General features: G+C 37.4%; 1 protein-coding gene and 1 pseudogene across 3 annotated transcripts; both read left to right on the forward strand.

Moving 5' to 3' along the window:
• Positions 1-1,001: 1,001 nt before the first annotated feature.
• Positions 1,002-8,410, forward strand: LOC108987108 (disease resistance protein At4g27190-like). Of its 3 annotated transcripts, none has more exons than XM_035686754.1 (5): positions 1,002-4,244; positions 4,707-5,114; positions 5,780-6,286; positions 6,578-7,378; positions 8,006-8,410. In XM_035686754.1, exons 1-5 carry the CDS (start codon positions 1,452-1,454, stop codon positions 8,015-8,017), a joined length of 4,521 nt encoding a protein of 1,506 aa, XP_035542647.1. In that variant the 5' UTR covers positions 1,002-1,451; the 3' UTR covers positions 8,018-8,410. The 3 variants fall into 3 exon arrangements, with proteins under 3 accessions (XP_035542647.1, XP_035542646.1, XP_035542645.1); XM_035686753.1 differs by having other exon boundaries at positions 8,013-8,410; XM_035686752.1 differs by lacking the exon at positions 8,006-8,410 and having other exon boundaries at positions 6,578-7,997.
• Positions 8,411-9,237: 827 nt separating this feature from the next.
• The window catches only part of LOC118344816, a 33,408-nt pseudogene continuing 20,691 nt past the window's right edge, over positions 9,238-21,954 (forward strand).

The following is a 21,954-nucleotide window of genomic DNA, read 5'->3' on the forward strand; positions in this document are numbered from 1 at the left end:
ATATAAATATATTTTTTTTTCACATAGAGTTTCCGGCTAGTAGGATCATAGCAACAATATCTTTTTTGATGGATATCATAGTCCAAAAACACACACCGACGTGCAATGGATCAAGTTTACTGCGCTGGTTTTTGTGGAGATACACGTAGGCGACACACCCAAAGATACGAAGAGGAAGCGTCAGTGCTGTAGGTAGGGACACATGATGGGAAAGAGATTGGAGGGGTGTTTTAAATGATAAAACCTTGGATGGACAGGATCTGTAGTTTAGAGGAGAAATACTTTGGTGCGGTATAGATCGATTCTTTAAAGTTTGGAGACCAGTATGTAAGTCTTAAGTTTGAACTTTTGAGCCATGAAGCTTGATTTAATCTCCAATTTTTAAAATAGAGGTTTACAATTTGAAACTCTCTTTTCCAAATATGTTTAAAAAAAAAAAAAAAAAAACTTTTGAATGAATGTAAGTTATGAGCTAATTTGGGTTCCTTATTATAACAGCTAGCGTTGCTAATATATATTGCCATACATAAATTCATCCGGATGAAGAGTAAAAAAAATGTTGGACAAATATATTAATCTTACCAAATTAATGGAGCCTTTTCTTGTATAATATAAAATGTTGTAGTAGATATGTAGGTGGAACTCATTATGCAGTAATTAATGCTCCTCTGTGACTCATTATTTATTATCTCACAGCTGGCTCCTCTGTCGTAAATGCTTCTTTTCTGGCTGGTGTTTGATTTTTTTTCTCGACGGCATAGTCAATTTTGAATTAAGCTAAATTAATATATTAAAATTCGATTCAACTGCATAAAATTCGACTTCACTCGTATAAACTCTTATAAATTAGAATAAGTATTATCTCTATATTTGTAATAAGAATAATTTATCTATTTATATAAATTAAAAGAAGTTATGTTTTTAATACTAAACATATTAATTAAACATTAATTAATATTAGCAAAACATAAACAGTCATACAGTCGATAAGATCATTTCCACTTCAATCTTGATGTTTACACAAAAAATGCTTTTCGTGGTTTTCTTACAAATTTGAATGCTCACCACACGCCGTGGAATGTGGAATTTGGGTGACCAAGTCAGTCATTAATTTCTCTCTTCTTCCTGGAAGTGTATTGGTGGTTGGGTACTTCACTGATCTTGTTGAATGAAAGCCACGCCCTCCTTAGGCTGATGGAGAAGTCATTTTGCCTCTCACTGCAAAACTCTGAAAGTATAGAGAGCTGCATTCCTCTTCTCTTCGTCTTTGCTTTTCTTATCTTTCCTTGGTGAACTCCAACTCTGTGTGATCTGTATCTTCACTTCCCAAGGAAATCCTTTGATCTCCTTCTGTTTCTACTTCTCTTTTTGTTGGTTTCTAATTTTGTCTACTTTGAAAAATAATCGAAAAATAAAAAGTAAAAAAGAGGCAAAAATCCATTGGAACAAGAATGGAAAGTATCCCTATTTCAATTGCAGCGAAAATAGCAGAGTACACTGTTGCACCAGTTGGACGGTGGCTATGCTATTCATTTCACTACAGCAAAAACATGGAAAATCTGAAGAATCAGAAAGAGAAGCTGCAAGATGCTAAAGAGAGGTGGCAACAGTCCGTTGATGATGCTTTAATAAAAGGTGAGAAAATTTATTCTGATGTTAGCAAGTGGTTGGGAAAGTTTGATGCAATTACAAACTCGGCCACTAGCATACTTCGTGAAGGTGAAGAAAAAGCAGAGGGGAGGAGCTCTCACGCGACATGCCTGAACTTGAAGCAACGACATCGATTAAGCCGAGAAGCAAATAAGATGGTGAGAAATATTGTTAAACATCTTGAAAATGGAAACTTCACCACAGTTGGCTTTCTTCCTGCTGCACAAGATCATATGGTGACTACAAGAGTCAAGAATTATGTGACCTTGGATTCGAGAACATCACTTGTGAACGGAATTATGGAGAAATTGGGAGATGCTAATATCAACAAGATTGGCGTGTGGGGGATGCCTGGAGTTGGAAAGAGTACACTGATGAAAGAAATTGAGAGGCGAGCCAAGGAAGAAAAGTTATTCCATGGGGTTGTTCTGGCAGCTGTCACAGAGAACCCAGACCTGAGTCGAATTCGAGAACAAATTGCGGTCATGCTAAATCAAGTGCTTCATCGTCAACAAACTGAAATCGGAAGAGAAAATGATCTACAGCGAGAGAGTTCAACAAAAGACGCGAAGTTACTTGTTATCCTGGATGATATATGGAAGCCAATTGAATTGGAGGACATAGGAATTCCTTCTGAAGGATGCAAAGTAGTATTGACATCGAGAAATCGAGATGTATTAGTTAATGGGATGGGAACCGAAGCGAATTTTGAACTCGAGAGTTTAGGAGAAGAAGAAGCGTGGAACTTATTTGAAAAGATGGCGGGTGATTCCGTCAAGGATCGTGACGTGCGAGAAGTAGCTATTAAGGTAGCTAAAGAGTGTGCAGGTCTTCCGGTTGCACTTACAACAGTTTCCAAGGCATTAAAAGGTAAGAGTTTGAGTATATGGAAGGATGCAGAGTTGCAACTAAAAAGACCCCCTCCTGTAGACGTCCCAGAAATAGTGTCACCCATATATTCTTGCATAGAGCTGAGTTATAATCATCTTGCTGATAAAGAGCTCAAATCCCTCTTTTTGCTTTGCGCTCTAGTAGGCCAGTTCAACATCTACTATCAGGACTTGTTGAAATATGGTTTCGGTTGGGGTTTATTCCAACGCAATATTGTTACATTGGAAGAAGCAAGACACAAACTAGATAGTTTAGTTAGTGATCTACAAGACTCTTGTTTGCTACTTGAAAGTTCGAATACCTCTGGGGAATTTTACATGCATGATGTTGTTCGTTATGTCGCTACAATAATTGGATCAAATCATCGTAATATGTTAGCCATGAGAGACAGTGGTGGGCTAAAAGCATGGCCGGATGTAGATTCACTCAAAAGATGTCAAGCGTTCTCTATTCTTGGTGGAGATATCGATCAACTTCCCAATGAAATGGAATGTCCCGAATTAAGACTCTTTTATGTCCATTTAGAAGATCGTTCTTTGCAGATACCGGACACTTTTTTCCAAGGGATGGACAAGCTCAATGTTTTAGACATGACGAAAATGCAACTTCCATCACTTCCTTCGTCTCTTCTTCATCTTAGAAACCTACAAACATTATGTCTGGCTCAATGTGTGTTGGGAGACATATCTGGGATTGGAGAACTCAAGAACTTATTAATTCTTAGTCTTCTTCATTCTGACATTTCAACATTGCCAAGAGAAATAGGGTCGTTGGTTCATTTGCGGTTGTTAGATTTGAGGAATTGTTCCAAACTCGAAATGATTCCCCCAAATGTCATATCAAGGTTGGTCAAATTAGAAGAGTTGTATATGGGAAACAGCTTTGTTCAATGGGAGGATGAATGTCTCAATGATGAAAGAAAAAATGTCAACCTTGCTGAGCTCAAACATTTGTCAAAGTTGACGACTTTAGAGATACAAATTCCAGATGCCAACAATCTACCGAAAGATTTAGTGTTCAAAAAGTTGGAGAGATACACAATATGCATAGGAGATGTCTGGCACTGGATTGATAGTGCTGATCAGTCCTCAAGAACACTAAAACTCAAGCTGAATTCAAGCTTTCAATTGGAATTTTGGGTCAAAATGCTATTAAAGAGAACGGAAAATCTTCATTTAGATGAGTTGGATGGTGTTAAGAGTGTTATACCTGAAATAGATGAAGAAGGTTTTCAACAACTTATGCATCTCCAGATCCAAAATAATGGTGAGATCAAGCATATCCTTAACTTGAGGACACTAGTTATTGCGTTTCCTACCTTGGAGACGTTGGTTCTTGAAAATATGATTAGTTTGGAAGAAATATGTCACGGAAAACTTTGCGTGACATCCTTTAATAACTTGAGAGTTTTAGAGGTGAAAAGCTGTAATAAATTAAGATATGTCTTCTCATCATCCATTGCCAGGGGCCTTCCATTACTTGAAGAATTGGAGGTAAGAAGTTGCAACAACATGGGTGCAATAGTCGTGGAAGAAGAAGAAGATGGAGATACAATATTATTTCATAAACTGCATACCTTGGTGCTGATTTATCTTCCAAAGCTCGTGAGCTTCTTAAGCACAAAAAATTCATTCATGACTGATTGCGGAGAAATCATTATGGAGGGCAACCAAGATATTCACATGCCACTTCTACATCATCAGGTAGATCAAACGAACAGTTTTTATCTAGAAAACATTCAACGCATCGACACGAGTCTATATAAATGTGTCAAAGCATATATACCCTATCAATCATAAAAATTCCCAACGCCAGTGGCATGTGGGCCAATTGGCATTGCTTGCCCCAAAATTATAATTGCATTCCTCTACTGAGGTTGTGGCTGAAGACACACCTTAGTCTTAGTTCATAAAAGTTAGATTTGAAAAAATAAGATGGGATTTTTCTACGCTGGCTTTGAAATAAAAAGAAAAAAAGATCACTCCATAAATATGGAGTTTGGCATATTTTTGTTCAGTGTTAATAGCATGGACAGATGGACTATATTGATTTTTGAAGGAACCATTGTTTCCAAATTTGTGCTAGTTTATACTCTTTCCCCAGTTTAGAATTTCATATTTTTAACGTCGGCGTCTTTAATTGATACAACGAACTTAATCCTACAGGTTGCCTTCCCTAGCTTGAAAAAACTAACTATGAAGGGTCTACCCAAGATAAAGCACGTATGGAGTTTGAAAAGTTTCTTTCCAACCTCAGTCATTAGCAATCTGGAACAATTGAAAATACTCCATATTGATGATTGTGGGATCGAGGAAATTGTTATAGATGAAGGAGGAAGAGATCAAGCTGTAGCAAGGTTGGTGTTCCCTCGAGTAACTGAATTGTATCTTCGAAATTTACGTAAACTCAAGTGGTTTTACAAAGGAATGCATGTTTCAACATGGCCGATGCTGAAAAAGATGAGGATCTATGAATGCAAGAAAGTTAAGATATTTGCTGCTGGAGTTGTGAACTTTCAAGAAACAGTTGAAGCGAGGCAGTCCATTAAACAACCCTTTTTCTTGGTGGATGAGGTAAAGAGACTTAAATTAGTTAGCTCTCTTAAGATTTCTACTAGAAGATCATGTGATCTTTATCAAAATGGAATGAATTTTAGATGCCAATACTATAAAATTATTTTGATTAATTCATCTTTCTAAACTACAGATTTAATTACAATATTAATCATTAATAAAGAATACTCAAATCTCATTATTCTATATATCAAGTTCATAAAGAAATTATTAAATAACAAAAAAATCTAAGCATATGAATTAGACTCAATCGCAAAATTCATATGCTTGGATATATTATGCAACAAGAAAAATGCTAATTGTACTTAAAAAGATTTATAAAAAATTTAGTACTTCTCTACATATCAGCTATTGATATACTGAAAATTATAAAATTTGAATTAAAAAAAAAAACTAACAAAAAACAAATTGTATACGTAAAATTATTAATAAAATTATAAGTACATGTATCTCTACTTATGTAACAAACATGTGCGTGCGTATGTATATGTAACAAATTATAAGCATATGAATTCCACCGCTAATTGTAAAATGGTCAAATTTTGCATGACTGTATATAAGCCGCAAAACCAAAAAGATCAATTAATTATTCCTTAATTGGTTAGTTATTTCTATTATGTTGGATGGGGTATATATTAACGATCTGTTCCCTATGAATTTTACAGCTCTCATTCCCAAGCCTGGAGAGTCTGAGCATTTTGCACATGGATATGTTGGAAATTATATGGCAGGATCAAGTCTCCGCCATTTCCTTTTCCAACATTCAAGATTTGTGGATTTCTTTTTGTGAAAAGTTGTTGCACGTCTTTCAATCTAATCTACTTACAACAACATTCATGCAAAGTCTAAGTACTCTAAGTATAGCAAGGTGCAGTTCGTTAGAAAGTATATTTGAAAAGTTAGAGGTAGCTTTAATAGCCCTAAAGTCAGGGATGACGGAAGACGGATCTGGAGCAGCCACTCATTTTGTACTGTTACCTACACTTACTGAAGTTAGACTTTATAATTTGCCAAAACTCAAGTGGATTTTGGAAGGGGAGCATACTTTGGAATGGCCTTCATTGAAAAAATTGCAACTGTGGCGTTCTCAACAAATACTCATGAACAGGATTTTGGTTTCAAATTTTTCCAACATGAGTTGCACTCAACAACCCATTGTGGTGGTTAAGGAGGTAAACAATCTTATCAACTACTCTTCTCTCTGCATATATATATATTATTAGTATTCGGACATGTGCTCTTTAATTATTCTTGTGTGTCTTCGAGCCCAACAAATTAATTATTAATCCCCGCATAAGAACTGCTAAATGTTTAAGTTTCATATATTGACAATTCTTCCATTGCAACAAACTTTCACTCAATCTCTTTTGTATTTAATTCCAATAAATTCTAGCTCTTATCATCTTCAAGGAATTGAATACTAACTCTTATCATCTCTTTTGTTCAATGTTTTTCCTTTACAGTCTACGTTCCCCAACTTGGAGATTTTGACATTGCACTTCAATCGAATGGCCATATGGCCTAGCAAATTTCCAGATTTTGCTCCATCTTTTCTTACAAGAATGCCAAATCTGTTGGAATTTAAAGTATATGATAGTGGCTGGAAGGAAATATTCCCTTATGAACTTCTTGATCCTGAAGTACAAGTTATGATAGTCCCACGATTAAGACGACTATTGCTCGAATCTCTACCTATGCTTGCACATTTGTGGAAAGAAGACACCCAGCCATGCCCACTTTTTTATAATTTGGAAATTCTTGACGTGTTGAAATGCAACAAATTGAGAATTTTAGTGCCATCCACGGTATCTCTTCGAAATTTGACAGATTTAAGTGTATCAAACTGTCATGGATTGATCAATTTAGTTACATCTTCAACGGCCAGAACTCTGCTGCAACTCAACAAAATGACTATAAGAAAATGCAAAAACATTACAATAATTGTAGCAATGGAGGATGGTGAAGCAAATGTGGCGATTACTTTCAACAAATTAACATACTTAGAACTTGATGGCTTACCAAACCTCACAAACTTTTGCTCTGGAGCTTCTTCCTTTTGGTTCCCATCTTTAGAGAGAGTAATTGTGAGATGTTGTCCCGAGATGAAGACTTTCTGTCAGGGAATCTTAAGTACACCAAAGCTGAAAGGAGTACAAGCAACAAAATATAAAGATGATTCACATTGGGAGCATGACCTTAATACCACCACACTTCGGCTTTGGGAGTCAAATGACGATGATACTCAATGGTTACTCAGAGAAATGGTAAGTATATTCTCAACTTACAAAACCATGAATTTTTATCTTTGAATGCAATAATCCGTTACTACAAGTAACCAATATACTCTCCAAATTAACACTCTAAATAGTTTAAATATATAAGTATTCCAAACTTTGGTACTTTTAGCTGTGAAATCATCACTTGTCCTAAAAACTTAAGTTAATGGGAAGAGATAAGTAGTTATGAATATTATTTTACATTCCCCCTCAGAGTCAAAGGTGGGTCAGACTCCTCCCAATAATTAGGACCATCAAGTGGAATATTTAATTAGTTGGGTGAAGTATAGAGTCAGGTTTCAAACTTAATTAAAATGTTCTCTACTCTGATACCATATGAAATCACTACTTGTCCTAAAAGTTTAAGCTGATAAGAAAATCAAGTAGATAGTTATGTATATCCTTTCACATTAGCAACACTTAATTCTCATAAATCACACAAAAAAAAAAAAAAAAGGGAAAGCCAAGTGAGCCGGATGGTTTGTAGTCTGGAAAGATAGAAATACAATTTATCTATTTGATTTTTTTTTATATTTATTTATGAAAAGCTTCCTTGATGATACTAATTTGATATTTGAACCTTTTATCTTTATAAATATGTTGTTTTCTGTCAAGCTCAAAGGTTGAGAATTCTAAAGAAGATGAAGATCATCATCCTTAATATGCATGCAGCAGCTAGAATGTCATTTTTCAAGCAGAATTTCTGAATCCGATGATGATGTTTCTTTCTTTGGAAGTCAGTTGGGCAGGGGATCCTTCATTCCCATTAATGTTAGCGAAATAAAACATAGTTTATTATGTCTTCTTTTTTTTCATGATCTCTCTCTATGTATGAGAGAATGCCAAAAAAAAAAAACAAGGTTTGGCATTGTATTGATTTGATACACTCCTCATGAAGTACTGTAGTTCACGACTACGATGGTGCCAACAAATAAACTTGAATTATAATCTTTTGATTATAATTTGACCACTTGATCTCCTTTTGATTATGAGTTTTATAATAATATTGTGTTTTCACCTTTTTTGTTTGTACAAGATATTAATTAGTTTCTTCAAGTCTATTTCTTTTACAAAGTTATGTCTTTTGAAGTGTGAATTTTGGTCTCCATATACAATAAATAAAGTTGGTTAGAAGGTGTAAAACCCAGTGCTCTTCTTACTTTTAAAGATGTAATGTGAGACCTTTAGAGCACTAGAAGTGAACTAGGCATACTTAAATTTTTGCCAAACTTTAACTACTTTACTTAAAAAATATCTACATCAAACTAGGCAAGTGTACAGCAATTTTGGCCATCATGGTTTTGGCTGGCCGAATCTACCCAGCCCAAATCCCTGGCCAAATTATTTTTTGGCGAAAAAATATTATTCCCGCTATAATTCACTTAGTCCCGTTCTTTGTTGATTTTGGGTCCACTACAAGTTTTGTAGAATGCCTTCTATTTCTTTTCCCATTCTTTGTCGATTTTGGGTCCAGTACTTCAAGTTCTAGATTTTGACCATGCACAGGGTGTGCGAAATGTGATCCCCAGCCACCAACATGCGCGGCGCGCTGCCGTGAGCTCCATGCCGGCAGTGCCGCTTGGACCGTCGGTTTCTTCTACCTACCTTGCAAATCCGAGTCCGAGTCCAATGTATATATCTTTTTGTGCATATTATTGACTAAACTGTATTGGGCTTCTTGTGTGCAAGAGATAATATGAATTTTGCTAGTTTACCGCAATATATGAGTGGGTTCGATCTCGAAGGAAGCGAGCAAAACTTTGTCTTGAGGTTTTCTATAGGGAACGATGTGTTTGATCTAAGGTAGCTGAGGAAACTAGTGGTCTTTAGTATGTATATATCCTAAGATGCCTTGGATTCAGTTTAAAGTCAGTCTAAGAGAGGGTTTTCTCACCAGCCCCCTCTATCATCCACTTTCTTCTTTATCTGTGCCCCATAATAATGATAACCAGAAACAATTAACTCCATCATCATCTGGAAGTAAAATAAGCCCAGCAATTCTTTTTATCATAGTTATCCTATCCGTTATCTTTTTCGTATCTGGTCTCCTTCACTTGCCTGTTAGATTTCTCACAAAGCATAGATCTTCATCACCAATTATTGAATCCAACAGATACCCAGATATGTTTGCAGCAACTCTTTCATCTTCATGATTCTGGCCTAGATCAAGCTTTCATAGATGCCCTCCCTATCTTCCTTTATAAAGCTTTCATAGAAGTTACCTCTGCTAACTTCTGCAAGTTATGTTGTTTGTAATTGAAAGCAAGCGACTTTTACAATGTCTCGTCGGTACAATTCCTTATACCTTTGCAATTTTGAGAAATGCCTTCTCTCTCCGAACAGTTATAACTTTGAGCAAGACAATCAATCTTTATGATTTTCAGGTTAAGCTATTTCCCTCCATGGGTGAGACTGAATAGGATCGTCCTCACCCATTCTTGCAAATATAACTAATCAGAATAATAGATTATAAAAAGTTCATCTCCTAACCGCTACTTGCACTCAGAATTTACAATATAACTAAAAAAAGTAGTTATTAAACACAAAAGTAAAATTTGCTGCTATTCAGTGATATTCATGAAATATTACACAAAATCGCATTTGGAGTATGCTTATCAGTGTTTAAAGTCAAGAGACTTCGATGCCAAAGAATAAAGTTCGGCGAGTAAATTCAAACTACAAGACAACACCTCAAGTACTCAATATGTCTCCATGAGCTCCCTCTCCTCTCTCTCTCTCTCTGCCTCTAAAGGCAAAATCAATTTTAAGAATTCCTTACTGGAATATTAAGATAATGTACATAAAACACCTACAAATGGACGTAAAATGAAAAACTAATGCAAAACTAATGAAAAATCAGCTCCAATTGAAACAGTAGATTGCACTAATACCACAAGCAGCAAGAAAGTAATGTGCTTGTAAATCATAATCTTTAACACACTGAAAGGCCATCCAACCTCACAAACCATGAGGGAAATTGTTGATCTGCCCTTCCTCCAAAATATCTTCGTTCTAGCGGATCTGCAGCAGTAGGTAAAAATAGGATTGTGCCCTGTTGCCCTCGGTGTTGATGGTGGAGGTAAACTAGCTCTATGCTGAGAAAACTTTCAAATAAATCTATCAGCAAAAATCCATTGCTGTTCTTTGTTTTATCTTGCCGAATTATAAAGAACTGTACTAGAAAAAGCTTTTATGAAGTTGTTACTGCATAATATTATGAAATTATACAGTAACAACTTTTGGGCGCATACCTCACTTTGGGTGAATATTCATTATCACATAAGCTATCTTCTAGTAATCATTTTTTTCTCTGTATAATTTGGAAGGTATATGAGTATTTAAAGAATGACAAGCTGTTTTTCAGTGTTCGTCCTATGAACTGGACAATTGGGATGGTTGGAATCATATTTTAATGATTGAGGATACATTTATTGTCAGTGTTCCTTATTTACTTGTTCTCTTGACTCTTGATTCTCATTTTCCCCCCTTTGGTTCCTTACATGGATTTTATGGTATATTGGTCACCATTTTTAATATTTACAGTTATGCAGCTATGAGTGGACGGCTGGATTAACCCAACTGTTCTATACATGTAAGAACTTGTTGCGATTGTTTTCGAAAACGAGTGTATTATTGTTAGAAATATGTCTTCTTTTTTATTGGCTCCCCCATACATGCATAAAATGCTTTCTTTCTACATAGAGGTAGACACAAGCACACTAATCTGGAATAGATACAAATGAGACATCTAAACTTAAAGATATCTGATTGAGCTAACATTTCTCAGATATTTGGGACAATTCTATGGCTATTTTTCTTTCCTATTTTTTTGGTAATTAAAACTCTTGACAGTCACCTCAGTTCAAGTATACTTGGCCAACACACACACACACACACAGCTCCAAAAGAAAAAAAAATTACAAACTCTGAAGAAATAACACAATAGTTTGAACTATATGCACAATGTATCTCTAGCACTGCCGCCTGCATGCCACAGCCAGTAAAAACACACACATACACACATATATATATATATATATATATACAAGGATAAAATATCCTATATTACTCTTTTGGTTCTTAATTTTAAACCTCTCTAAATTTCTACCAGTTTCTAATCACATCCCCAAGCAGTGATATTAACACAGTTGACACAAGAAATGAGAATTTCATTAGCACTTCAATTCTCCAAACTTGTTACCCGGCCGGATTACCTAGCTAGGTCAAGTGCACTCAAATTTGAATATGTTTGTCCTTAAAAAACCATAGTACTTGTTCTGTTCTTTCCCAGCATGCTCTCCACTAAACAAAACAAAAGAAGATCTACGAAAGCAATGAAGGAAATAAAGTGAGAAGCTAGATCTTTTATTTACATTATATGTCACAGTTACATTATACATACACAAACACATGCATAGGCAATTTATACAAAAATTGAAAGAGAAAACCGCCCCTGTTTCCACGACAATATCAGTCATCAACTTGCTATCAACAACTTGAGCAAAATGGGAGGTGTATTTACTAATTTCTACTTGACCTAAACGGTTTCATTAAGAAGGAAAAAAAAAACAGAGCAACTTACCAATGTTAATCGGCGACAACCGAGTGGAGGAGAGGAAGGGGAGGAGGCAAGTTGAAAACGTAAATGCTGGGTTAAGGGTCTTGCTTGATGTCAAATAGCGGCTTAGGAAAGTTCAAAAGGGGTGATTTTTGAACTGGAAATCGCAGAAGACCGCTAATACACAAAAAAGTACTCTTTACCGTTCTAAGAGGAAATGTCACATTTCACCTTACACCAGGCTGAAATCGGTGGATGCTTCACTGTTAGTGGTTGTTTTCGGTGGAAGAGGACAGCCGTGTAGCAACGTTTTTGGGTGGGTTTTGGTTAATGTTTAGTTAGAGAAAAAATGGAGAAGAAGATGTTGGGGAAGAAGCGGAACTCAGGATCTGGGGGTGTACGGGTTAAAATCGAAGTTGGGGAATAAGCTTTTCGTGCGTTTGGCGACCCGTTTGCTGTTAAAGCCCCAATTCCAGCGAAACGTCGCAAAAAGTCTCTTATTTTCTGCGGCGACTATTTCCATCGAAATAGGGGTTAAAATCACTGAAGGTCTAATCAAACAGTTGATGGTGGTAGAAGGCCGCAATTAAAAGTTTTTGTGGCGATTTTATTTTCAACACAAAATCGCCGCAAAAGATACTATTTCTTATAGTGAGGCTAGAATTGCTAAGGGTGGATGGCACCAACTACTACCCATCATGATACAAATGAGATCCAAATTCGTTGTTCCTTTTTCAAATTCACAAAACACCCATAAGGTCATTAACCTATGGCCCTACCCTCCACCCTATTCTTGTTGGTGTACGAGAAAGGAGCCATTTGAGAGGCAAAATTCTAATAAGATTTTAATATTTGTCAGATATATTTACTTGGGATGAAGTTTCAAGACTTCCCAACATAAGACATACAGTGAAAATATTTGTAAGCACGTAGAAATGAATGGTAAACTTTTGGATAGTTATGAGAAGGAAATTCTTTTTAGCCATGTGAAGAAAAATCCATGAATGTTATCTTTTAAGACAATTTTTGCATCTTACAAGTATCTGTCTGCTATATAGTTCTCCCAATCTCTCTGCTATATAGTTCTCCCAATCTCTGTTATATGCATAATATTCCCTAACCTTAAGCACCCAACTTTTTTCTCTCTAATTGTACCCCTTTTTGTATTTCGAATTTCCCCTTATCATCCTACAGCTTTGAGTTTAATTTCTACCATCGGTCATCATGATGATTACTCTACATTATTTTTCTTCTTCTCTTAAGGTAGCTAGCCAAGGTAGAGCTAATTTACAAGTTTCTACAAGATCCTCTTGCTAAGAGTTTGGCGTAATTACATGCACGTGTATCTAAATCTTATGCATGACTTCATCTAATTTTGCATCTAATTGCAAGAACTTCTAGGACTCATGCTTCTATTTTGTATCTCCATATCTAGTTAAAAGTTTTTCAGAGTTAATTAGTTATCTTTTATGTGTTGTATTACTTAGTTTGTCATTTGAAAATTTCATTTTTTTTGGGTGGTAATTAAGGGGGCTGGAGATCAGGAGGGTGGAAAAGGAGGCATACCTTTTCTTTATTTGGTTTTGGACAAAGATGACACCCTCTGTATATTTTTTAAACATATACCATAGGAAAAATAGCAGCACTTTCTTATAAGAATCCACTTTTTTTTTTTTATAGAAGAGTCGGAAGCCACATGTCCAATAGTGACCCCGTCCCAATTTTATTAATAACCCTCACTTATAGTGGAAGAAAACCGTGGTAACAAAACCGACACTCGAGATTTAAAAAAAAAACACACTAATACCATCCCATGTATCCAACCAAACAAAACCAAAACCAAACTAACAAAACCACCTAAAAACATCAGACCTATATTAACAATAACATATACCTGCCTATAAAAGCAAAACCAAAAACATAAGAGACACAATAACTATCACAATGATCCGCGCCTCCACGTATCAGAAAATTTTAATTCTTGTGCGTTAGTTAAACTGCAGTTGAGCCCATAATCTGCACGGAACTTCCAACACTTCCGCACCACTTAAACCCAGCATCTAGCTCTTACGCCTAATTGATGGAAGACCCCACTTATCTTCTCTGATCAGGCCTCGAAACAGAGGAGAGATCTCATTCATGTTCTTCCATTCCACTTCACCTTCTCTAGCACCCCTTCTAGCTATCCAATCCGCAACCGCATTTCCTTCCCTATGAACATGCATAAACCTTGTATCCATATTTGTGAGCAAAAGTTGCAATTCCTCTCAAAAATCCTCCAAATACCAGATGCCGCATCTTTTATTCTTCAACCATGACAGAATCACTTTAGAATCCATTTCAATATCTACTACACAGAAATTCATATTTTTACAGTGTTCAACACCCTCCACCAGTGCTCGTAACTCTGCATAAGTGCTATTACCATACACGAGATTCTTTGAAAATGCTACCAACAATGCTCCTTGCATGTCCTGAATAACACCTCCAGCCCCCGACACACCTGGATTCCCTAGACTACTTCCATCTGTATTTAGAATCACACGTCCCTGTGCCGGCTTAGACCAGGCTATATATTTTATTTGTTTTTGCTTGATTGGGACTTGAGGTATATTGAGACTATTAAGAATGTAAAAGTCAGTCTGAGTAAACTTCTTTGGCTTTGAGAACCCTTGACAGATTACGCCTACCCACTGTTTGATAGATTGCCACACTACCTGACCAGATTCAAGCATACCTTCCATACGGGCATTACACCTTTTAGTCCATAACCTCCACGAAATAACAATAGGTAATACACCCAAAATGACACCTGTTTGAGAGGCATATGAAGCTCTCCGAAACCAACTAAGGCAGGTTTCATACCAGTTTCTTCCAATCGGCAGACCAAGCATAACTCCAGTTTTTTTCCAAACCTCAACTGCCACTTCTCCTTCAAATAAAACATGATTTAAATCTTCATATTTTCCTTGATTATAGCAATTGCATCTTGAGACAAAAGGAATGCCAATTCTCCTAATTTTATCATCCACTGCTAAAGCTCCATGCCATGCCTTCCACATTAGGACAGAAAATTGTTTTGGAAGCATACTATTCCAAATCCATTTATGCCCCTCAAAATTTTGGCCTCTAACCCGAACACATTCCCAAGCTGATTTTGTTGAAAACTTACCACTTTCAGTTTTAGTCCAAATTAACAAATCACTTTCCTCTTTACAATTTGCAAGAACCTCTAGTACCCTCTCCGCATTTTCAGTCTCCACTAGCCTATCTAACCGTGCTATATCCCATCCTCTATCCATTTGACAGTCTTTAATTTTCAAAAGAGGTTGCTCACTCACCAAAAAATTATCAGCAAGAGGCCCCTGATCCAGCCATTTGTCATACCAAAAAAATACATTTCCTTCTCTAATTTTCCATTTAGAATTACTCAAAACCGTAGGTATACTTCTAACAATCATCCGCCAAAAACTTGTCCCCTTTTGAGAATCCAGAAGCATCAAAGGTTTATTTCCCACATATTTCGAACGAAAAAAGTTTGTCCAAAGAGAATTTTCATGCATCAATTTCCAGGCGAATTTTAAATGAAGAGCATTTTGCATTTCATCAAAAGATCTAATACCCAACCCTCCTTCTTCTATTGGCTTACATATTTTCCTCCAAGCAACCCACTTTTTCTTACCCTTTCCATCCCTTTCTCCCCAAAGAAAAAGCTCATTAACCGATTTAATGAAGAAATAATTAATATTGGAACTTGTAAAACTGCCAATTGATGTAACGCCATACTAGCAAGAACATGTCTCAATAGAATCACTTTTTCCCCACCGATAATAATTTCATTTTCCAACCACTAATTTTTCTTTTAACTTTATTCACCAACTCCTCCAAAATCACCAATTTTCATTCTTCCCGAAACAATAGGAACTCCCAAATATTTAAAAGGAAACTTACCTTCCGAAAACTACGTCAATCTTTTGAGATTCCTTCTTCTAGCCATCGGAATTTTTTTTGAGAAGTACATAGCAGTTTTCTCTTTATTAATCAATTGACCAGACCACTTCTCATATGTATTTAAAATATTTAGAATACATCGAATTGATCGACAACAACCATTAGTGAAAATGACCACATCATCCGCATACATTAGATGAGAGACTAAAGTCATACCTCTAGCTTGAGAGAAATGGCCAAAACTTTTTTCTGCCACCTTTTCTTTTATTAGTTGAGAAAGGACTTCCTGTAAAATTATAAACAAATAAGGCGACAAATGATCTCCTTGCCTCAATCCTCTACCACCTTTGAAAAATCCTTTCGTCGTACCATTCATTAATATAGAGTACCAAGGCGTAGTAATACACTCACTAATCAATCCACAAACTGCAGGAGAAAACCCAAAGGATTGGAGCATCTTCAAGAGGAACTCCCAATCAACACGGTCATATGCCTTGGCCATGTCGAGTTTCAATACCACATTTCCCCCATGTATTTTTTTATTCATAGAATGAATCATTTCCTGAGTCAGACTAATGTTTTCAAATATACTTCTTCCAAGAATAAACGCACATTGTTCAACAGAAATTATTTTTGGAAGTAGAGTTGCCAAACGGTTGACAATCACCTTTGAGCAAATTTTATAAAACACCGAACAAAGACTTATCGGCCTAAATTTATCAAACCCTGTTGGCATGTCCATTTTTGGGATTAAGACCACATATGAAGACGTATAAAATCTCGACCATTTACCTCCTCTAAAAAATTCTTTCACCGTTGCCATCATATCCATCTTAATAATGTCCCATACACTCTTAAAAAAACCTGATCCAAAACCATCCGGCCCCCGCGCACTATTAGAAGGAATGGAATCCAAAGCATTTTCCACTTCATTAATCAAAGGAACTGCACCAATTGCAACATTTTCCTCCAATGTTATAACGAGCGATATAATATGAGATAAATCTGGCAAACTTTCCTGACCCTCTTTTTGTAGAAAATTAGAGAAATAATTTACTACTCTTAAATGGATCTCCTTAGGAAATCTCAAATATGTTCCATCTTGAAGTCTCATTTCCGTGACTCTTTTTTTCCTTTTGTAAGATAAATACGCATGAAAGAAAGATGAATTTTGATCCCCTTCCACACGCCATTTAACTTTTGCCATTTGAGCCAATCTAGTTTCTTCCCGATGTCGCCAATTAGTTAATTCCATATTTTTAAGCACAAGTTCTTGTTCAATCCCCGGGTCTCATTCCTGTTGTAGCTCGGATTCAAATCCCTCAATTTGGGTTTCTAACCCCTGTATATGTGCTTCGATTCTTCCAAAAATACTCTTATTCCACTCTCGCAATGCTCCTCTTAATTTTTTAAGTTTAAAAGCCAACTTCAGAAGTCCCATTCCGCCCACTTCCTCCTTCCAAATACTCCCCACAAACTCATGAAATTCTGGATGCTCTATCCACATTTGTTGAAACTGAAATAGAGAAGGTCCATACAAAAAAGGGTCTGATTAAAATTGAATAAACATTGGCGAATGATCTGATGTTGATCTCGATAAATAGCAGTTATTCACATTTGGAAATCTTGTCAAGCAACTAGCATTTAATAACCCTATGTCCAATTTTGCCCAGCTACGTGATAGACCTCATTGGCCATTACACCAAGAAAACCTTCTTCCCAACGACTTCATGGCCATTAAACCACAATTTTCAATCCAATTATTAAAATCCTCCATTGCCATTCTCGGACGTGGTCTACCACCTCGACGTTCCGAATCATCTCTTATAATATTGAAATCACCTACAACAATACAAGGTTCATGTCCTAGTGTTTGACCATTGAGGGACTCCCACGCTTCTCTCCTTTCGACCATATTACATTTGGCGTAAACAAAGTAGCAAATGACAGCTGTATCTCCATCACCAACACGAATTAAAATATATTGTTCTTTACATAAAATCGGCTGAACTGAAATATCATTTTGCCAAAGCACCCAAATTTTACCAGCCTCCCCATCATTAGTAATAAACTTATCCATGTGTAGAAAACGTATAACATCCTGCACCTTATCCGATGAGGCAAAAGGTTCCATTAAAGCAACAATTTTCGGTTTTAATTTCCTAACCAAATTTTTTAATCGACCTCTAGAAGTTCCAAGCCCTCTAATATTCCATGATAAAATTGGACCAATCATATAGAAAATTTATTTGGCCGGGAAATCACCCGATTCGAACTCCTAACCTTTTGGAATGTTTTCCTAGCTCCTTTTTTCTTAATATCAGCACCCTCATTGTCCGAAGCATAATCTTTTTGCTTAGAGAAATTTTCAACATTTAACTCCGTATCTGGTTCAGAGACAGTATCCTCCATACAAGTGTTCTTTTCAGGATTCTCCTCTGGTATTATTTCCAGTTCCGACTCTGAAACTATCTGCTCTACTCCCTTATCAAAATTCATCTCACTCTCCATTTCCGAGACCAAATTCTCCCTGTTTACATTTTCAGCAAACATCACTTCCGGCAACCCCTCCACTTCCAAACTCACAGTACCATTCATTTTCGCTCCATCTATTTCTTCTTCTTCTATCTCCTCTACATGATACGCCTTACCTGATAACACATTTTCTTCGATCAACCTAACATCCATTTCTTGTCCCTCCAAATTATCCTAAATCTCTCCCTCCTTTTCACCAAGATCCTGTTGTTGATCCCTTGCACCATAATCCCTTTGTTGATCCTGAGGCGAAACTAATTGTGCACTCGTATTTCCTTGTTCCATTCCTACATCCATCATCATCAATCCCTTGCCTTTATCTATATCATCCTTTGGTTCCACTTGTTGCTCTATTTTTTTTCCTTCAGTATCTTTTACATTCTTACGTACCCAAATATTTTCTCCATCTATCCGATTCTTCAATCTACATGTACGCGCGTTATGCCCTTGAACTTTACATTTGGAACAGAACGCTGGAAGAGTCTCATAAATAATTTCCTGCTTTCGTCCCGACCCTGGCATCCCAATCCAAAAATAAGATATCGGTTCTTTTGATGCATCCATCTCCAAGCATAAACGTGCTCCATCCGTGCGAATAAGCACATTTTGTTGGATTATCTCTTCTAATGTATCGACCAATCGGAGCAGTTAAAATTTTTAGAAAAGATTCATGATAAAAATTTGGTGGAAGACCGGGCAGCACTATCCAAACTGGGACCAACGACGGTTCCTCATCTTCATCGAAATCTGGTTTCCAATGAAAAGCTCGATAATGAACCCCATTAACCTCACAAGTTTCACGAGACAGTGCTTTCAAGAAATCTTGTTCATTTGTCATTCGGATGAAAGCGTTTCTTGATCTCCGCATAGCTGTAACCACCGGCATGCAAGATAATCCCCAACGGAGATGAATAAACGATCGAATCGCATCCAACGAGGGTCTCTGTCTTAGAAACTTCAACACAATAGAGAAATGAAAAGGTTCCGCAGATCGAGCAATTTCCTCCTTAGTGAACTAAAAACATATTTTTCCATCCACGTACTTTGGCACACAATGGGGCACAGACAGTTCAGGTAGAGGTTGTGGAACCATAGAGACCAGTTCTACGAAAGAACGTCGACCTGCCTCGACATTCTTGGCCGCCATGGCCCCTTACGTGAGGAGAACCCGAGGAATCCCAAATTCTCGTGAATCAACCTCTCAGTTTCTTGGATCTCTCTTGGAGCTTTCAAGAACTCTCATTTTTCTATAATATAAAAGTTATTTTATAAGAGTCCACTTATTTACGGTAAATAAGCTAAAAAAACAGGGCCATAAATTCTACAAGAAATAGCTTCTGATTCAGCAAAAATAAGTAATATTTGGTGAATTAAAACTATCTAATACCCACAACTGATTGAGCAGCTCAAACACAAGAGGCAGATACACAACATTAAATCTCAAACAGAGGAATATGCACAACAGTTTCATAGAGGAAAGAAATTATTATAAGTCTAAAAACGCCTACTTTTGTAATGCAACCAACTCGTGAAGGGGGAAGATAAATGCAATAGCAACAAATAATTTATTTTAACTTACTTCATACAATTAAATATATATCTTAACTTAATTATATTTTAATATATTTTAATAAAATTAATAAAATATAACTATTCATAAATCATATCATATTATACCAATATCCAAACGGAGACTTAATTTTTACACTTGGCCAGGTGGGGACAACCAATACCTGGCCTCGGGGAGTTGGGTGTCAGGGCGGCGAGTCCCATTTGCCCCAATCTTCCGCTTTTCCCACACGTGAGTTGTTTCATGGGAGAGTTTTGCTCATGAGCCGAGTATTCTGTAGAGGCCCACCGACTCCTTTTAGAGAAGGGTCATTGGGCTTGATCGGACTTTCTGACTCACTCCCCCAGAAATCCCTCATGGGCTTGCTATACAGGCCAATAGGAGGGGAAAATTTCACAGTTACCCCGCTAATACTTACCGAACTAGTCCAATGGGAATTCATTTTTGTCTTTGTTTTCGTGCTATTATTTTCCCACAGTCACAATCGTTGAGATCCTCTTCCCTAGAAATGGATGGTTATTACTCTCCCCGGCTCTGGTACATGTCAGGTTATGGGCTCTAGGTAATGCACATATAGTTTTTTTTTGTCATTTAACGATGTCAGGCGACGGTTTCTCTCCCGACCTTATTGGCATGTTTTCTGATGGTTAGATTTTTCACTTGATTGCGTCCTTCCAGTTGCTTCAACATTGATGGTGTCAAGTGGCTCCACATCGTACAGTACACGCCGCGAGAGTCATGCACGTCTTGCTAGCTTCATGGGGCACATACGTTCCCACGACTTTGGGACGCTAACCGTCGTTGGGGTCTATTTAAATCCTCCAATCTTCGTTGGATCCCACTTTGCTCTCTCTTCCTTCCTTAAAGTTCATTGTGCTTCCTTCATTTTTCTTCAAATTTACCTCTGCTTGTATTATGTCTTCCCTTCTTCCATCTTCGCATTCACATAGCCCCAAAGAACCCTTCACGCCCTACTCCTAAAAGCCTTAAGCTTTCCCGAGCCTTTTGGTACCTTGCAGACTCTTGGGAGCCTAGATCCTCCTGAGATCCGTACTGAGTCACAAAGATTCTACGGGTTCTCGTGTCGGTTGGTGGTGACTCCTGGTGAGTTGGAGTCGTTGAAGTTGAACTTCTAGGTGTCTGGCATCGTTGAGTTTGAGGTGTTGTCCCCTAACGAAGGTGCCATAGATTCCGAAGGGTACGCGTCGAAGGTGGCTGTGTACCCTAGCATGTTTTCCAGCTGCCTTTCTGCCGTCCAGTTCGCGATGCGCTAGACTACCTGTGTTTGACACTTGCCTAACTCCACCCAAATGCGTGGAGAATCCTGTAGTCATGTTACGTCATCTTGCAACGAGCGCTGGAGGAGGTAGGTTCTGAGTACCCTGATCTCACCGCTCGCGACTTCCTCCTTTCCCATAGTCTTCTAAAGTAGAGTGGCAACACATGCAGTTTTCGGTCCATTCAAGATTTGGCTCATTTAGAGCCGCAGTATAACAGGGTAAAAGGGTGGAGTCGGCACTTCTTTTTCTTGTCTGGCAAAGGGTGGGAGTTCCGATCGGGCAGATCAACTAGCGCGACTACCCCATTGATGCCATCTATGGGGTCGTGGGCGATGACAACAGTGTTAGACCCTCGGCGACTCCTAAGGAAGTGAGCTGGATCGAGACCGTTCCTATTTGAGTGAAAGCCCATCCGAACACACTTTTTTTTCCGAGCCCCTGTTGGACGAGGGCAGCCTTCGACAATACTTGCTTCCTCCAACTAACATACATTTTGTTGACTAGACCGTGCCGATGCAGGTGACCGTTCCTCAGGTCCGTAGGAGTTTCCCTAGCCCGCGCGGTGGAGGGGCAAGGGAAGAAGCCCATGAGGGAGTCTCTTGCCAAAAGTGGCTCTAACTCTGCGCCTATCTCCCCTCCGGGGAAATCTTCAGTTACGGTGCTTGTTCAG

Source organism: Juglans regia, chromosome 16, assembly GCF_001411555.2.
Source record: "Juglans regia cultivar Chandler chromosome 16, Walnut 2.0, whole genome shotgun sequence".
NCBI lineage: Eukaryota > Viridiplantae > Streptophyta > Magnoliopsida > Fagales > Juglandaceae > Juglans > Juglans regia.